This window comes from Cygnus atratus, chromosome 9, assembly GCF_013377495.2.
Source record: "Cygnus atratus isolate AKBS03 ecotype Queensland, Australia chromosome 9, CAtr_DNAZoo_HiC_assembly, whole genome shotgun sequence".
NCBI classification, from domain to species: domain Eukaryota; kingdom Metazoa; phylum Chordata; class Aves; order Anseriformes; family Anatidae; genus Cygnus; species Cygnus atratus.
The window spans coordinates 1,012,505-1,028,368 of NC_066370.1; the positions used below are offsets into that span (position 1 = coordinate 1,012,505).

The 15,864-nt window shown below is 43.1% G+C and overlaps 1 protein-coding gene across 2 annotated transcripts in view; it reads left to right on the top strand.

Annotated features, from left to right (window-relative positions):
• The first annotated feature begins 10,000 nt into the window (after positions 1–10,000).
• Positions 10,001–15,864, top strand: part of PLOD2 (procollagen-lysine,2-oxoglutarate 5-dioxygenase 2) — a 50,708-nt gene continuing 44,844 nt past the window's right edge. The window contains exon 1 of one of the 2 annotated variants that reach the window (XM_035544695.2): positions 10,001–10,368. In XM_035544695.2, coding sequence (XP_035400588.1) covers positions 10,260–10,368 — 109 coding nt within the window. In that variant the 5' untranslated portion in view covers positions 10,001–10,259. The remainder of the gene's footprint in view (positions 10,369–15,864) is intronic. The other variant, XM_035544694.2, reaches the window with a different exon arrangement.

Below are 15,864 nucleotides of genomic sequence, written 5' to 3' on the forward strand. Positions count from 1 at the left end.
AGGATTAAATAGCCTGCTCTTACTAAAACAACGTGAATCTTCATCCCGTCTGACCCTAATTTGGAAAAACACTCACGAGGTATCAAGAGGAGAAAAAGGCAGCAACTGAGATTATGCAGAAGCCTAGCTTTAGTGGTATATGATTTTTTCCTGGGTTTCTGTGATTTAGAGGGGAGTTTTTATCTGCCTTTGTCTTGTCTTTGTTTTCTTTTGGAAATTGCATCATAGTGCTCTCTCTGGCTTCAGTAGCTACTTCAAGCATGGGGCAATTTAAAGATTATATTTTGGTTTGTGAGCAAGTGATTTCTATCATGTGGATTGGAAAGCTGGGGAGGTTCTCACTATTATGTCTTGGGGGGGTGAACCTTAAAACTGGGTAATGTGAACAGTCTGTGGCAATATTAATGCCTCATAATGGCTTTATCTAGTGTTTTGAGGAGCCCTCATAATTCAGTAAATATTTAATAGTCTTATCATCATTCAGCTGGCTTGTCCCCTGCTAGCCAGGGTGTTGCTCAGTGGGCTTTTGCAGACCATCACTGCGATGCATGGTGTCTGATGCTCCTCCAGAGACAAGCAGTAGCAAATTTACCAAACTGATAGCAATAATAAAATTGAATTAATAATAATCTACTGGGATTCCTTAATGTTCCTGTCTGAAGAAAGACGTTCCCTTAGTGCTTTATATTATATTGAAAATCTTCCAAAGGTGCTTATAGTATTGATGTGCTACTTAGGATGGCAGGATTAAAACAAATCACCTTGCCTTCAGATGAGAAACTAATAACATTTGTAGTAGTTCCTAGTTTCTTGCATGCACTACAATTTCTAAGTGACTTACCCGGACACTACTTTGAGAAGTGGAAACCATGGCTTTTATGTTATCTGGCAGCCTGAAATCTTTCAGATGGCACTGACCTGCAGGGGCTGGATCCAGCAAATCCCTTGACCCTTGTTCCATTTAGATACACACACTCCAACTGGCAAGAAGAAAAATTCAGCCAGAGAGAGATGATTGAGTGATCTACAGTCCTGGGACCTGATTCTTGAATCTCATGAACTAAGAGCTTCAAAAGGATCTTGAAAAAAGATGAAGGCCACATGACTGGAAATGTTGTATTCGTTTTTGAATGCATTTACCAAAGGTCTGGAAATGAATGCTGCTGCTTCTGAGCTCTGGTCCAGGTTGGAGCAGACTGGCAGACTTAGAGGCAGTTGAGTCATCTCCATACAGAGCTGGCAGAACAAAAGAAAGCATGACAAAAGGGGACTGAGCTAGAGATAGTGATGTGTCCCTGTCATGAAACACAAGATAATGAAATATGTACTGACCCTCAGAGCTTTTGAAAGAGGTGTTTATCTTGAGACTAGGCTAATAGCAGTGCATCGAGAACAGAATTACTTTTTTTTTCTTTCTTTTTTCTTTTCCTGGATCAGGTGTACAAATCCCACTCTGGGAACCCAAATGCAAGAATTAAGAACAACATTCCCCACTATGTGTGGTGAATGTTACAGCTGAGCCATAGTGAGTTCTGCAGGCCTTATTTCAGCAGGATTCTCAGTTCTAGGAGATGTAAGCACAATATGAGAACCATGCTAGTAAGTCAGACTTTCCTGTAAGTAAGGGTTTTGCAGAGGTGATAATTTGCTAGGTAGCTGCCTGGCAGAGTCAGGTATAGAGGCTATAAGGTTCTCCGTATTTCTTTGTGGCTATATGGAAGAACTTTGTTAAAGTGTAAATATCTCAAAGGCAAGACTATTCCTACATTGATACAAGCGAAGGGTTCTTGTCTATCACTTTTCTGTGCTATGACAACGGGGTTGCTTTTACCTGGCCACTTCCAAGGAGTGTGCTGGGGATGTGTGTTCTGTGCCTACCAACTTTCCCTCCTTCTTTAGGCACCCTCAGATGGAGTCTGCCTTGCACAGTGTACCTGTGGACACTATTAGCTTGAGTATTGTGAGTTCTACTCTTATAAACTCCATGAAAGTGATTTTGGCTGCAGCCTTCTATACTACACATATCCTCTTTGATGGTCTAAGGAAGAAGGAACAGCAAGACAATGACCCAGGCTTATTGGCTTGTGATTCTCAGGCTATGTGCAGTTTTGGCTGCATTCTTAATCCTGCTTGTGATTTTATGAACAGCCATTCACAGCACTGGCGCACTGCTGGGCTATTTGTGACTCCTGCTATTGATCACAATGTTCTCCCCATTCTGGAAGAGATTGCTGCCTTCTTCCAGTACATAATGGAAATTTGTTTATTTTTTTTTAAATAGGAAGGAATTTCATTCCATCACATTCCCTAATGTAGAATCAAACTGTAAGTTGCCTTAAGCAATACAGGCTCAAGGATTATCTGGAAGCGAAGCCGCCAGATCACCTCTGAAAATACCCTCATACAGCCCAGACTACAGGAGCAAAATGTACTGCCAATGACAGGTTTTGCCAAACTGACAAGTCATCAGAATTATCATCATGTTCCCTGAGCAACCAAACTATAGCAGAAAAACTTCAGTCTCTGAGAAACTATTTCAAAGATCCAAAGTAGCCATCGTTCTGGCTTCTGCTGAGTGATAGGCTAAAAAAAAATATAAATTAAATTACCAAATCATTTGAAAAGAACCCTCTTGAGGCTCTACTGGAAGTTCTTAATTTATTCCAGTCCATCATTCCCTGAACAGCAGATAGGCAAACACTAAACTGCATATTATTTGTCTTGAATGCAGAGTGGATTGCATTTACCATAAGCATGCTGCTGCTCACAGAATGCCTCCCAGTCAAGCTGCCTGTCTCAAAGAAGGTGTCCATGCTTTTGCTCGCTGTCTAAGAAGTGCAATTGAGAAGAAGCACCCAGTCTGAATACATCTCGCTTTCACAGTACACCACCTGGAACATAAAACTTTTGCGTTGTTTCAGCCACTCCTGGTCATTCTAATACTAAAGGCTGGAATCTGTTCCTATCTCATGCTTGCCCTGACAGCAACTAAGCCAGGCACTTATGTGCACTTATATAGGTGCAACCCCTGTTCTGCAGAAACATTTTTCTACTACCAATGTGAACATACCTTCCCTTCATATCCCCTTTTACCAAATAAAAGTAAGTGCACAGGTAAAACAAGATGAAGAATAGAATGAGAAAAAAATAAATATCTCAAAGGCAGAATTAAGCTCCTAAATGTTTCTAAGGAGAAAAGCACATTCTCCTACGGCTTTGGTCATGAAATTTTCTTTCTTTCTTGCTTGTGTCAAGGACATTCTGCTCACAACCTCAACTTTCCTGGTAATGGTATTTAACTGTTCATTTAAAGATAGAATTCTTATTTTCCATACTTTGTTTTTATTGGCTGCCACCTCTGTTTCCCTTTAAAAGGTTTTCTTGTGAAGAGGCAAAACAGTTAGGCACTGCAAAGCCATATGATTTTTTGACCAACCAGAGAGGCACTAAATTAAGTAAGATCTGTGACTCTCAGCTTTTCCTCGCCTTTCCTGTGGTGAGACCATCACACGACTCCTGAAAACTGGAATGCTGAAGGCTTTCTGTAAGGGGACTGTAGCAGGAGCAAAATCATCGCCAGCCCATCTCCTGTCTTTCTTTCTCAAATCCAGTGCTGCAGAAATTCTGCCAAAAGTCATTCTGAGGCCATCTGTGATTCCTCATTTAGGTCACACAGGAAGTAGGAAATAAGACTACTAAGTTAATTGCAATTTTGTTTAAATCAACTTAAATTACTAAAAAATGTCCTACCTGTCAAAATTAGGTTTTGTCAGGCAGCAGTTTCTATTTACCTTAAATAAGTCAGCTGGAGAGAATGAGATCATTGCAGACAGGCAGAACAGTCATAAAACTACCAGAGAAAGGTCAGGAAAAGAAGATTAGACCAAAAACATTCCAGTAACAGAGAATATGAATTGTGATGTCTTCCCTTAGGGGAATACTTGTGGGACAAGCTTCCCTGCTCCTGCAGTTTTCCCAAATTGCTGTTCTAGGAGCCTCAACCAGGCTTCTGAAATCACAGAAAAAACAAAGAGTAGGCTTTAGGGTAACTTTTGTAAAACACACACTGACCAGCCCTCCTCTATTGGCTGAACACATGGGACACTCTTCAGTCTGTTTAATACCACAGACTTACTCGGAGGAACATTTTTTACAGTACGATGGTTTGTTGACAGAGACACAAACACTCACATAGACTCCCAGTTTTAGACGATTTTATAAATGCATTTTTTTCCACCAGTTTCTATTCATTCCACAGTAAATGTTTAATTTTTTTCTCTTTCAGCCAGTTTTCTTGAATGTCAGTTCCTTTCCATTATATTATTTTCTGCATCTCTAAACTATAAAAAAAAGCAAGACTAAATTGCTCATTATGATTAATTGTCCATTTCAACACCACTCATTTGAGGCTCTGCAAAGCATTTTATAGTTTATGGGGTGACGGGACTGAAATTTTTACAAGATCAACCCCGATCAGCAGGGTTTACAAGATACACTCTGCAGGGCTTAATTCTCAGCTTTTTGTGCCTATATAAATCATGCACAAATGAATGCAATGAAAGCAAAAAATGGGGATCAGACCTGGCCTTAAACCAGACCTCCCTCACTGAGGGAGGTCTTAAGCATCTGGTTTAAGGTCAGGTCAGCAGGATTTATTCACTTATGACGCATGCTGACTTCAGTAGTGCAGGATTGGACCTCAAGGCTGGAGCAATCATGTCATAAATGCCAAAGGATGAACCGCAGACAAAAACTTAGCACGGCTTTTCATGGGCACTCATGTCATGCTGCTCAGTCTCAGTAAAGGAATGTAACTCTCCTTGTAATTTCAAAGCCACTCAGTCGATCTTTTGAGTAATTATGGGATGACAGCTGATTATACCCTGGAAATGCTTGCTAACACTATTAATCTTTTGCTCGTTTGGGCTGTTTATGCCTATAATTATAAATAAGTGAATGAAACAAAGTAATTTCTGATTGGGTGGCTTGGGAAAGAACCGATGAATTTAGCCCAAGTGATTCACTCCATGCTCAGTAGTGCAAGGTGCTGAGCATCCCCTGAACTCAGTGGCTCCGACCGCTCCCGAGGAGTGCTGAGCCTTTCGGTCATGGGCTGGATCATACATATAATAACAAGACTGGGGCGGCAGCTCCCAGGACGGTTCTGATTGAAGTTGAGGATAAATTAAAGGGAGGCAACCAAAGAGAAACTATTTTCAGACAGTAAGAGTGGAATTTTGGTAACATTAAGCTTGATTCTTTGAAAATAAAATGTCTATGGAAGATTTCTTATTACGGTTGAACTACTAAAGCAGCCGTTATTAAAGACGCATATACACAGAGTAGGTCAGGCAATGCGATGCACATTTTAATGCTATATTATTGCCAGATGGGCCTTTAAGCTCATTTTGATCTTTTTTTCTTAAAAAAATAAACACATATTGCTGTTTTTCATTTTTGTTTAGTTCTAGTATTTCACGGACTTGTGCTCAAGTTAAACAGACAAAAGCATTTAAATGACATATACCCGTAGAGCGTTTTTTTCTGTAACTGAAAAGGGTTTTTTAAGCTTTCTATTTCTTTGGAATATATTTTTTAGTATTATTCTATAATAAAAACCTGCTATTTTCAGCTACCCCTGACTCATGTAAAATATTGATATGTGTGTTGAATTTATCATTCAAAACCAGTATTTTCAGAAATTACACAAAGTAAATCATTTAACTGGGAAAATAGGTATGATTTACTAATCTAAGCTCAAAGATAAACTCAGGTTACCGAATGTTTATTACATGACAGTAATAAAATATTATCTTAAATTAGAGCAGTGATATAACCACATGAAGCCAAAATCTTCCATTTAATTCTGTCGTTTACATGCACTTGAGCCAGGCAGTGGAATCACAGAGATACGGAATTACCTCTGTGACACACGGAGAGGACAAATGTTATAAAACTAGAAAGACATTTGAGGGGACAAGATGGAACAGAATGGAAGAGGAATGAATTTGTTCTTCATAACAAATAAGTTATGACTACTGCAATTGAAAATATGTGAGGAGTGACTGGCATTTGCCCAGAAAAATAGACTGGATTATTGCTTGTCAAATTTGCTATTTGTTAGAAAACCCTTTATGATCTTTATTGAGGTATAGGACTTAGGGTTCTTGCATTAAATTTCTTTTTTATTCTTGAAGTACTGCTGATAGTGAATTGTTGACAATTCCTCTTCCCACAGTTTTCCACAGACTAATCTCATTATTTTTCTTTGCTTTTGATTTTATTACAGTCTATTGAACAACTTCAGTGTTGCAATACTGCATGTGAGCACTGCTGCCTCATTTCAGCACCTGTGGAAAAGGTATGATAGTGGGGCTCCTGAACGAAGGAGGGGGTTTGAAGGCCTAGACTTGTGGAGTAAGATGAGTCCAAGAACAGGAAAAGCCCAGCAGGAGCACAGTCTGCGGTTTTCTGTTTTTCTTACAGAGTGAAATAAAGAGTAGTTGGAAGATATGAAAAAGATCTCTTAGAAAAAGATGCAAGTAATCTCTGGTCTGCCTGGTTTGTTCTACATGTTAGTTTTTACAGTTTCTCTGCAAAAAGTTTGTGGAAGATGCACCATGTCTGAGTGCAGAGGAGCTGGAGAGCTTGCTTTGGAGAGAAAGAGAGCTGCTGTTCCTTTTAAGTGCTATGTAAAAGCTTTGCCACCTTTGTCTTTGATTTCAAAAGCCTTTCACCTTTCCTCTTAACTGCGCCACAGGTGACAGCTGTTTAGCACATCTCAAGCAACAAACAAAGCTCTGACTACTGCTGATTTACATGGGTCAAGTAAGATCCTTCCTTCCCTGCTGCAGTTTGGTCCTTAGAAAGCACGGCTACAGCTTTCAAAACTCAGAGGGCAGCTTCCTATGATGGGACCTACCTCCATCTGGCTGCGATGATGGGCTTGCATTGTGATGAAAGTCTGGTTCCATTCCACGTTGCACCAGTTATGCGTACGTTGAAATGTTAAATTGTTGGTGGTTTAGAGAAGATGGAAGTTGCCAGCCCTATGATGATTTCATACAGTTAGGAAACAGATGGGAAGAAGGAGGTAGGGATATGCAAATACAGGCAGGGAGTCACTGAGACTGTAAAAGAGGTGTCTGGACATCTGAGGAAAAAGTCACTGGAGGAATGGAGATTTCTAAAAAATCAGGAAGCTGTTGTCTCCTGCAAAGGTCCCATAGAATTTTGCCCAAATATCTGCCAGCTGAATCCTAGATGTTATTGCTGATCTGTTGAAAATGCACTGTGCCTGCAAAAAAAATTAATAGTTTGGCAACTGACTGTGTGGTTACAGAAAATCACTTGTCACAGTGACTATCTGAAGAGAGGACTGCTTGCAGTTTCTCCCTTTTCTGGTTTTGCTCACTGTTGCTGGAGTTTTGGAACAAGAAAATCCTTCGGGCTCCCATGTTCAGAGCCCCACAACTAACAGGAATGAATTAACTCCCCTCCTCCATGCCTGCTTAACCAAATTTATTAATTTCTCATGAAGAAATTGCCTTGTTGCAAAGGAAAAAGGTTTTATTCTTTATGAAAAAAAGGTTGATAAGGTCAAAAGTCAAAGGAGCAAATGGTGACAATGTGAGACTATTTCTTGGGACACTTCTAGAAATTGTTTCTGGAGTTAACTTCTGTAGTACAATATGCATATTTGCATGGCACATTGCACACTGTCTGTGTTATTCTTTAAATAATAAGTTCCTACTCAGTTCAGAGATTTAGGTGTTGAGTGAACTGTAACGGTAACAGTACTGGAGCTGCTTGCAATAGTATCAAGAGAGTCCCAGACCCTGCTAACCACCAGCTGCCAGCTCACGCCTTGAAGTTGGTATTTCTGGACAACAGTGGCATTTCTAACCCAAGTGTCTGCAGAGGCAGGGCAAGACAGAGCTCCTGGGCGTTCTGTAGCTGCTTGAGCTCAGCGCTGGAGTTTCACAAGCGTTTTTCCTTCCATCAGGCAGTGTCTGAGTGAAGCCTCTGGGGGTAGGAGATGTCTTGGCCACATCTATCACTTTGAAAGCACTGCTTTCAGCTCTGCATTGTCCTGGGGGAAAAGCTTGAATTTTCTAAGAATAGTCTAAAATAAAATTAGCTTACAAGAGACCAGGGACAATAAGAAAATGTAGACGTTTCTAGTCACATTCCAGGTTTGAACTTGTACATACGAGTTGTGTTTGTTTCTATCACTGTTCTCTCCTCTCATTTTTGTTACGCATTAGAAATCTGTCCTTGCCAGCTATCTCCTTTTCTTTCAATATTGTATATTTACATCCTTCTGTCACTCTTCATTCTCCCCTGCTACTGTCTACCTGCACTTTTGATAACAAAATACCTAATACTCCTAATACCTAAAATACTCCTAGGGTTTCTCTGAGATGCTGCCTCCTGTTTTGTTCAGTGGTGTCCAGGTAATGGTGTTGTTTTGGGACCTGCGTATCAATCTCCATTGAAACTAGCTGCTGCTGCTGCTGCTAGAGGTGAGCTGCCGGGCTGTGGCTCCTCAGAGCACTGCGTGTGGACATGACACTCAGCTGATGATTTTACCCTCAACCCTAAGGGCTGAAGCTTTGCCTGCTTTCCGTCCCATCCCATCTGTGGGAGCCATGACCTCAGCTCCATGGTATTCTGAAATGGTGGCCAACCATCCTTTTTCCCCTCAGGCATTACAGAAGAAGTCTGTCATTTCTTTCACGGTTGGTAGTATTAAGTGTTCTACATGTCTCCTTTGATTTAATTCCTTCTCGATGACTTCTTATTTTTCAGCTTGTTAATGACACACTCTGTATATCTCTCAGTACAAGTATTACTGTTAAGCTGTTCTGGATCTGAGGTGAGGTTTGATCTGTTGAGGACCTCTTTCTAAAAGTTGCTTACCCGTTTTCTACCTTAAGACTATAGCTGTAGCATAGTAACTATTTTTTTCCATCTTCACTTTTCATAGGCCCAATTTCTTACTTGATATTTATTTATTTTTTCTTAAAAAAAAAATAAATAAAACAACCAAGAGAGAAGTGCTTGCAGTGTCATCCCAGCCACGGCACTGCTCGCCAGCAGCCAGCGCAGCCTGTGTAGCGCGGGGGAGCACTCAGCAGCAGCAGAGCTGCTCCTCGGAAGAGTGAGCAGAGGCCGCACGTGGGTGAGTGCAGAGCTGTGCTCATGCTGTTTGCAGTCAGAAGATGTTTGTTCTCTGGTAAATCTCTGCCTGTCTGACAGGGGTGGCAGGAGAAAGTAGGTCACAAGTAATTGCACAAGAACGTGAGGGGCTTTGCTGTTTTCCTGAAGTTACCAACCGCGCCTTCACCATTGTGTTACTTGGTTTTCAGCGTTTCCCCATCCCCACTGTCATGGGGCTTTCTCTGCTCTAGGAGCTGGTGGGACCAAGGACCTGCCCTCTTCCTTCGCTCTCCCCCCGTGCCCTGTGTGCTGCCTGGGCCGGACAGAGCGAGTCCTGCCAAAGAACTGTGAAAGCATCTGGGCACGTAGCGCTGGGCCTGGTTTTTGCTTTGGCTTCCAGGCAAAAGCATCCCGTTCTTACTGCTGCAGGAGCCAGGGTCAAGCTTTCCCTTCTTTCACCCTTGTTTTTTTCTTTAATTTTTAATCCGTGGGTCCAAAAAAAGCCCATCTGCTAGGCCCATAGAACCATTCAAGATAAAAAATGAGGTGTCTCCCTGACTGTTACACAAGTGGGGCTTAAATACATGAATCCTGCTTTCAGCACTGATTTTTCTTTTGGATCCAGCCCTACTGCTTGAACATTTCCAAGGCGCAATCCACGGCCCGCCAGCTGCTGTTCCACCCAACGTGCCTCCTCACACGTGGGTCACTGCGGCGTGGGGATGGACACTTCTGGCCAGGGGGCGGGGCTTAGCGACTCACAGGCGGGGCTTAACGCAGAAGGAGGGGTTTATCGGCAAAAGGGGCGTGGCTTAGTGGGCAAAAGGGCGTGATTTATGAGGCAGCCCCGCCCCCGGCGGCGGTGGTGGCGGCGGCAGCGTGCGGCCGGGCGCGGCAGCGGCTGGCGTTGCGCTCCCGGAGCCCTATAAAGGCTGGGGCGGGCGGCGGCACCCTGGCCTCCTGCCCACTCCGGAGGAGGAGGAGGAGCGGCACCGCGGAGGTTCCTAGCACCGTTTTTTTCGCCTTTTTAAATATTTTTTCTTTCCCACCCCAGCCGTCGGGGAGCGGCGGCAGGCCGGCGGGTGCGGAGGGGGAAGATGGCGAGGAGCGGAGCCCGGCCCCCGCGCCTCCTCCTGCCGCTGCTGCTCGCCCTGGCGCTGCCGGCGGCGGCGGAGCGCAGCCCCGGGCCCGGCCCCGGCCCCGCAGGTGAGGCGCGGAGCGGTGCGGGAGGGAGAGCCGCGAGCCGCGCTGCGCAGGCTGGGAGCTGCCGCGGTCATGGATTAATTGCTTAATTCGTGCGCATACTTTATGGGGTCGGCAGCGCCCCGGGTTGCTGTCGGAAGGAGCGCCGGCACCCGCAGAGAGATGCGAGGCTCAGCCTAGGCACGAGGGTAAAAATAGATCCCCTGCTGGGAAGCCAGAGGCTCTGCCTTTCTCCCTCCCCCTCGCTTTCTTCCCTTATCCCCGACAAGGTGGTGATGGGCACGGGTTTTTCCACTGCTAGGGAAAGCACAGCCCGTTCGCCTCTGCCCTGAACTCTAGAAGCTCCTGGAGAAGTGCCCTTCTTCAGGCAAAAAGCAAGCTGGTCCTTGGAGTCTCACTCTCTCCTTGCTCCTTGTGCTTTGTAGTCTCTTTGGCTTCGAGGAGCCAGAAGGTAGAAAGCAATTTTATCTTCAGCATGTAAAATAAAAGAATGTATACAGGAAATTCCCTCAAAGAAAGAGAGGTGACCAAACACATGTGTGTTAAACTATATGCCAGAACATATGTCCTGTGCTGCTTTAGAGTCTGTATTTCTGTTCTCTGTTCTAGAAATAGAAAGGTATTCTATCCCACTGGACTGTTACCACATGAAATCTGAAGTAATTTTATTTCCTGCCTTGTTTACTCAAGAGTGTAATCAAGTTATTTTTATTATCTGGCTTAATTTTCTTTTTGGTGTGCTGAAAGAAGCTCCCCTTTCTGCGATCTTGTTTCCAGCAAGTTCTGATTTTTGACTGGAAATCTGCTGCCTTAGCTGGTAACCAGCATAAGAAAAAAAATTGGCGTGGATGGATACCAGGCGCTGCTCATGCCCAGTTTTTTTCTTTTGCTACTTTTGGTCATTCTGCGGGGTTCCCTGAAGGCTGCAGTGTGCGCTGCTGTTCACGCTATGGATGCCCTGAGCATCTCTGTCCCGGCCACGGCAGGCCCGCAGAGCTGCAGCCTCCTAGGGCGTGTGTTGGGCAAAACACTCAGCTCCTGTGTCTGCGGTCAGGGCAGGGAGACTGTAGGGCAGGCTTCCTTGGCCGTCAGTTGTAGCAATCACAGTTACATTTGTTCTCTGCAATATCTATTCAATGCGTTTTTAAGCTAGGTGTTTTAGCTGTGGGATCTCATGCTGATGTAAGCTAATGGCTGGCCTAGTAATGAGTTCTGGTTTTAAATCCTGCTGGTGTTCAAAGGTGTGAAAATCAGAGACTGTGTAGTTCAGAGTGGTGGATGTTGCACTGTGATGCAGCAAACTATAAACAGACTGCTACATCTAGATAAATAATAAAAATGTTACTCAAAAACAGTCTGTATTGAACTGTAGTGAACTGCTGAGTGGAAACCACTCCTTGAGTAGCTTCTTGACCCCAGCTGCTGCCTGCTGCGTTGCTTGTTTTCAATCCAGTTTTAACCATTAAATGTTATCCCCAAGTCTGTGGTGTTTGCTTGAAGAGGAACAGCCCCTTAGTGTGCTTTCAGTTCTAGGAATCTAGCTTTACTTTCTAGTCTAGTCTATTTCTCTCTATTCTTTGTGTGTGTACATGGACGCTGACTCCTGGGTGATGAAGACACAGAAGTTTTAGTGTAGAACAATGGCATCGGTGTATTCCTGTTGCACCAAGCTTATAGTGTACCTGTTGCTTACCATTCAGTGCTGAAGGAGATGTGGAGAGGGAGTGGTAAAGACACTTTTCATTCTCAGTTCCCACTGAGAATGTGAATTTCCCTGCCTTTATTGGGTCCGTTCCCCAGAGGCAGTGGCCTTGGTCACTTGGCTGCGTGGTCCTGTCGCTGCTATGGGTTGTAAAAGCGCCGAACTGGCAGGTGTTGAGCTGGCTGGGTGGGTCGCTGCCATCTGTGTGTGCTCCCCCAAATGCAGGGGTGGGGATTTGGGGTTTGTTGCAGGGAGCAGAGGTGGCTTCCAGTGCTGACGTGGCCAGGCCATGTGGCTTCTTGTGCTGGCTGCAAGCACTTCGGGCAATAGCAGGTAACGGGTGTAGCTGTGGGGGGGCTCACCAGAGATGCAGCATGTACTATTGCCATTACTGTTGACTTATTTTGAGCTCGGCCAAACTGATGACTGTGACTGACAGCGATTATAGCCCTTTCACTGAGGCTCTCTAGTAAAGAAGCAAGGGGATTTAATCACTTCAGCATCTAAACACATATTGAAAGAACTGAAAGACTGTTTGGTGGAGGCTGTAAGTATGGCACTCCACACCTTCTTCTTGCCTAGTTTTCTGTTTCGTGCTTCTGTGTGATACTGCTTTTGTCCTAGCTTGTCACCACAGTATCTGAAACTGCTGCAAGAGCTTGTGATGCTGTGCTGGTGCTGTCCCTGAGGAGGTCTGTGCCTCTGTACAGGATGTGCCTGTGAGGACAGTAGGAGAGCGCTGCGACGTGCTTCTGACAAGTGAGGGGTAAAGGCAGGGCTGTGCCCGGGGCCCTGGCCATGCTGATTTACCTGTGTGCCAGGCACCTTCACCACGATTTTCCGGGGAGTATTTGGGGTCAGGGTACAGCAACAAAGTCATCCTTCCATCACATGTTTTCCCCTTGAAAACATTGCTGTGTGTGAAGGAACACTGTGTTGGCAGTCTGAGGTCTTTGTAGCACCTGTTTGAGAGGCTGCACAATGGAAGCCTCTGATGGAGAAGAAATAATAGTAATAAACTTGAGCTTTTTGGTCAGGTTTTTACTTTCCTTAGGTGGAGGTAGACCACAGTGGTGGATATGATATTGCTCTCATTGTGATATGCAGTGCAGTCAAGTAAGATCACTGAAACTTTAACCAGCAAAACGCATTTCTAATTAAAACAGGAAAAAGTAAAACAGCTGTGACATCTATCATCAATACTTGGTCCTGTAAGTTACTGTGTAAATGTGCAGTGGAATGACCACCATGTTATGCTAGCCAGGAAGGTTTTGCCTGAAATGTTCCTGTCAAGGATCTAAACTAAGAGATTATTTCTTAAATCTTTCTTTGCGCTGGTTGAATATTCTGGAGAGTCATGATTTATGTCTGAGTTCTTGTCTTTTTTTTCACCATCACTCCTGCTTATTTAAGTGACTCAGCCTTTTCATAGGGAGCTGTTTAGTTTGTTGAACTACTGCTATTACACTGCATGATCAGAAGGAACACCTTTCCATTTTTGTTGAGCTGCTAATCTGTTTAAAACTTAATTCACTGGAGCAGTGTGTCAAGTAATTTCTCTTGGCATGAAGAGCAGTTATGGTCACAATAAGGGCATTTTTATTTTCATTTTTAATGTCTGTTTTTATAGTTCTTGAGGGACCAGCAAGGAGAGAGATTTTGAAAGTCAAGAATATCTTTATTCCCTCTTAATTTAAACACAGAGCATAATTCCCTTCAGCACGGAGCACAACTTGACCAAACAGATCAGTAACAGGAATGTGTCTGTGCGTAGGAATGTCATAGCTCTATAGAATAAGTGACACTTAATCATCGAGGAATATGTGCTTGCAAGCACAGTCTGACACTACTGTGGTGTTTATGCTGTAAGTTCTGTGATATAACTGCTTTTCAGTATTTCTTTATGGTGAATTCAGTTTTAAAAGTAGGGATTATACTGGCCATGAGGAGACTACATAAATAAAATCAACAGATTATTTCTTTTGAGGAGCTAGAATTCATGTTATAATTTGCAGCGGGGGGGGTGGGGAGGGATGACAAACACAAAGAAATAGAATAAATCTTTCATTTGGTAATCTTGACAGTAATCTGCCTTTTCCATGTTCTCATTGTCTGCTTGCATGTCTTTTTTTTTTTTTTAATTAAGAGCTTCATATTGCTTCAAAATGAGCACTGACTGCAGAAATTTAGGTATCTACTAATTGTTGAACTATTTAGATTATTGGCAGATAAACTATGCAGTTAACATATGATCATTTCAATCTGTTCCTACTCAAATCAAAATCAAAGATACTGTAGATTGCTGTGGATTACTTAAATTTCTTTTAAAACACAACTGTTTTTGTGGTGTAATACAAAGTAATTACCGATCAACTTCTTTAATAGTTTAAGGCTAATCAGTAGAACTCTGCCTTGGCTTAAAACATCCTAATTTATAGGAAAACTCTAAAAAAAAAAAAAAAAAAAAAAAAAAAATCACTTTTAGTGGTTGACCCACCAGTTCTTTCAGGCTATCCTTTGAAAATGTTCTAACACTTTTTTTTCCTTGTAATAAGTTGCAACTCTATTGGTCCACTGTGGATTTTCTTAGAAAACAGATGTAGGACATGGGTGTGTGTCCTTTTTGATGGTAGTACTGATTCTTGAAATGTAACTGCAAATAGCTTTTTAAAGCTGACACATGCAGTATTTATAAGTAATGCAGACATTTGATCAGGGAAAAAATGCAAACTAAGAAAAAAGACAGGAAAGTGCTAAACAAAAACAGATTTGGTGTTTAAGTGCTGTTCCTTTGAGAGTTAATTTTGTACCTGGGGGGTTCTAAGTGTCAGTGTACTGAATCAGCCCACCAGAGGGTCTCACTGAAATCAACTGTGCAGAAGATAAATGTATCTTGTTGTTTAGCAACTGAAGTGCTTTGCCATTTAAAAAAAAAAAAGTGAAACTGGATTGCTTAATTTTGAATCTAGCATGAAAGTTTAATACAACAAAGTATTTCTTTAGGCTTTCATAAGCAATTTACTATTTCTTATCACTGTAAAACAACTGTACATGTGTTTGCATAAGATCAGGACCGGGTCCATAAACCTAGTAACTGAGGTTGCTAGTCAGATGTTTGATGTTAAAAGTGCCTTGAAATACACATCATTCATACCGTGTCCTGGTGTTTGGTGTCAGAAGCAGGACAGAAGTCTTCGGTGCTGTTCTGTGGCTTGAAGGACTGGCTCACTTGAGACAGGCACTTTCTTTCTGTTGCAAGTGTGGAGTTGCAGTCCCTCTTTCACATAGAAAAGGCCTCTGAAAAGTGTGGTTTTCTCCTCCCAGGGCTGTGGGGCCTGCATTTCTGTTTGGTTATTGAAATGGTCCAAGCTGGGCTGTGGAGATCAGAGGCTGTGTTTTGAATGTCCTGTGTCTGGAAGCAGGCCGGGTGCAGGCATCCAGGTTGGTTATGCCTCTTCAAGACAGCTCCAGCTCCACTTTCTCCTTTGTTAAACAAAGACTAGTCAAAGGAGAAATCATAATTGCAAATCTTAATTGCAGAGTTTCACTGATGGCTTGTTTAGCTGTCCAAAACCAAGATTTAATGATGTCTGGTGCTGTGTGTGACCGGCTGTTTAAACAGCTGGACTTGCTGAATAACAGCTTAGCCAGCAGCATGCTCTTCTCCAGATACACATTTATGAGAGAGACAGAGGGTGAGGCTACTGAAAGGTGGAAGCTGAGTAACCTTTCTCACTCGGGCAGCTGATGTTAGTTGTCCCCTGGCCCCAGCTGTGCAGCCTCAGTGGCAGATCACA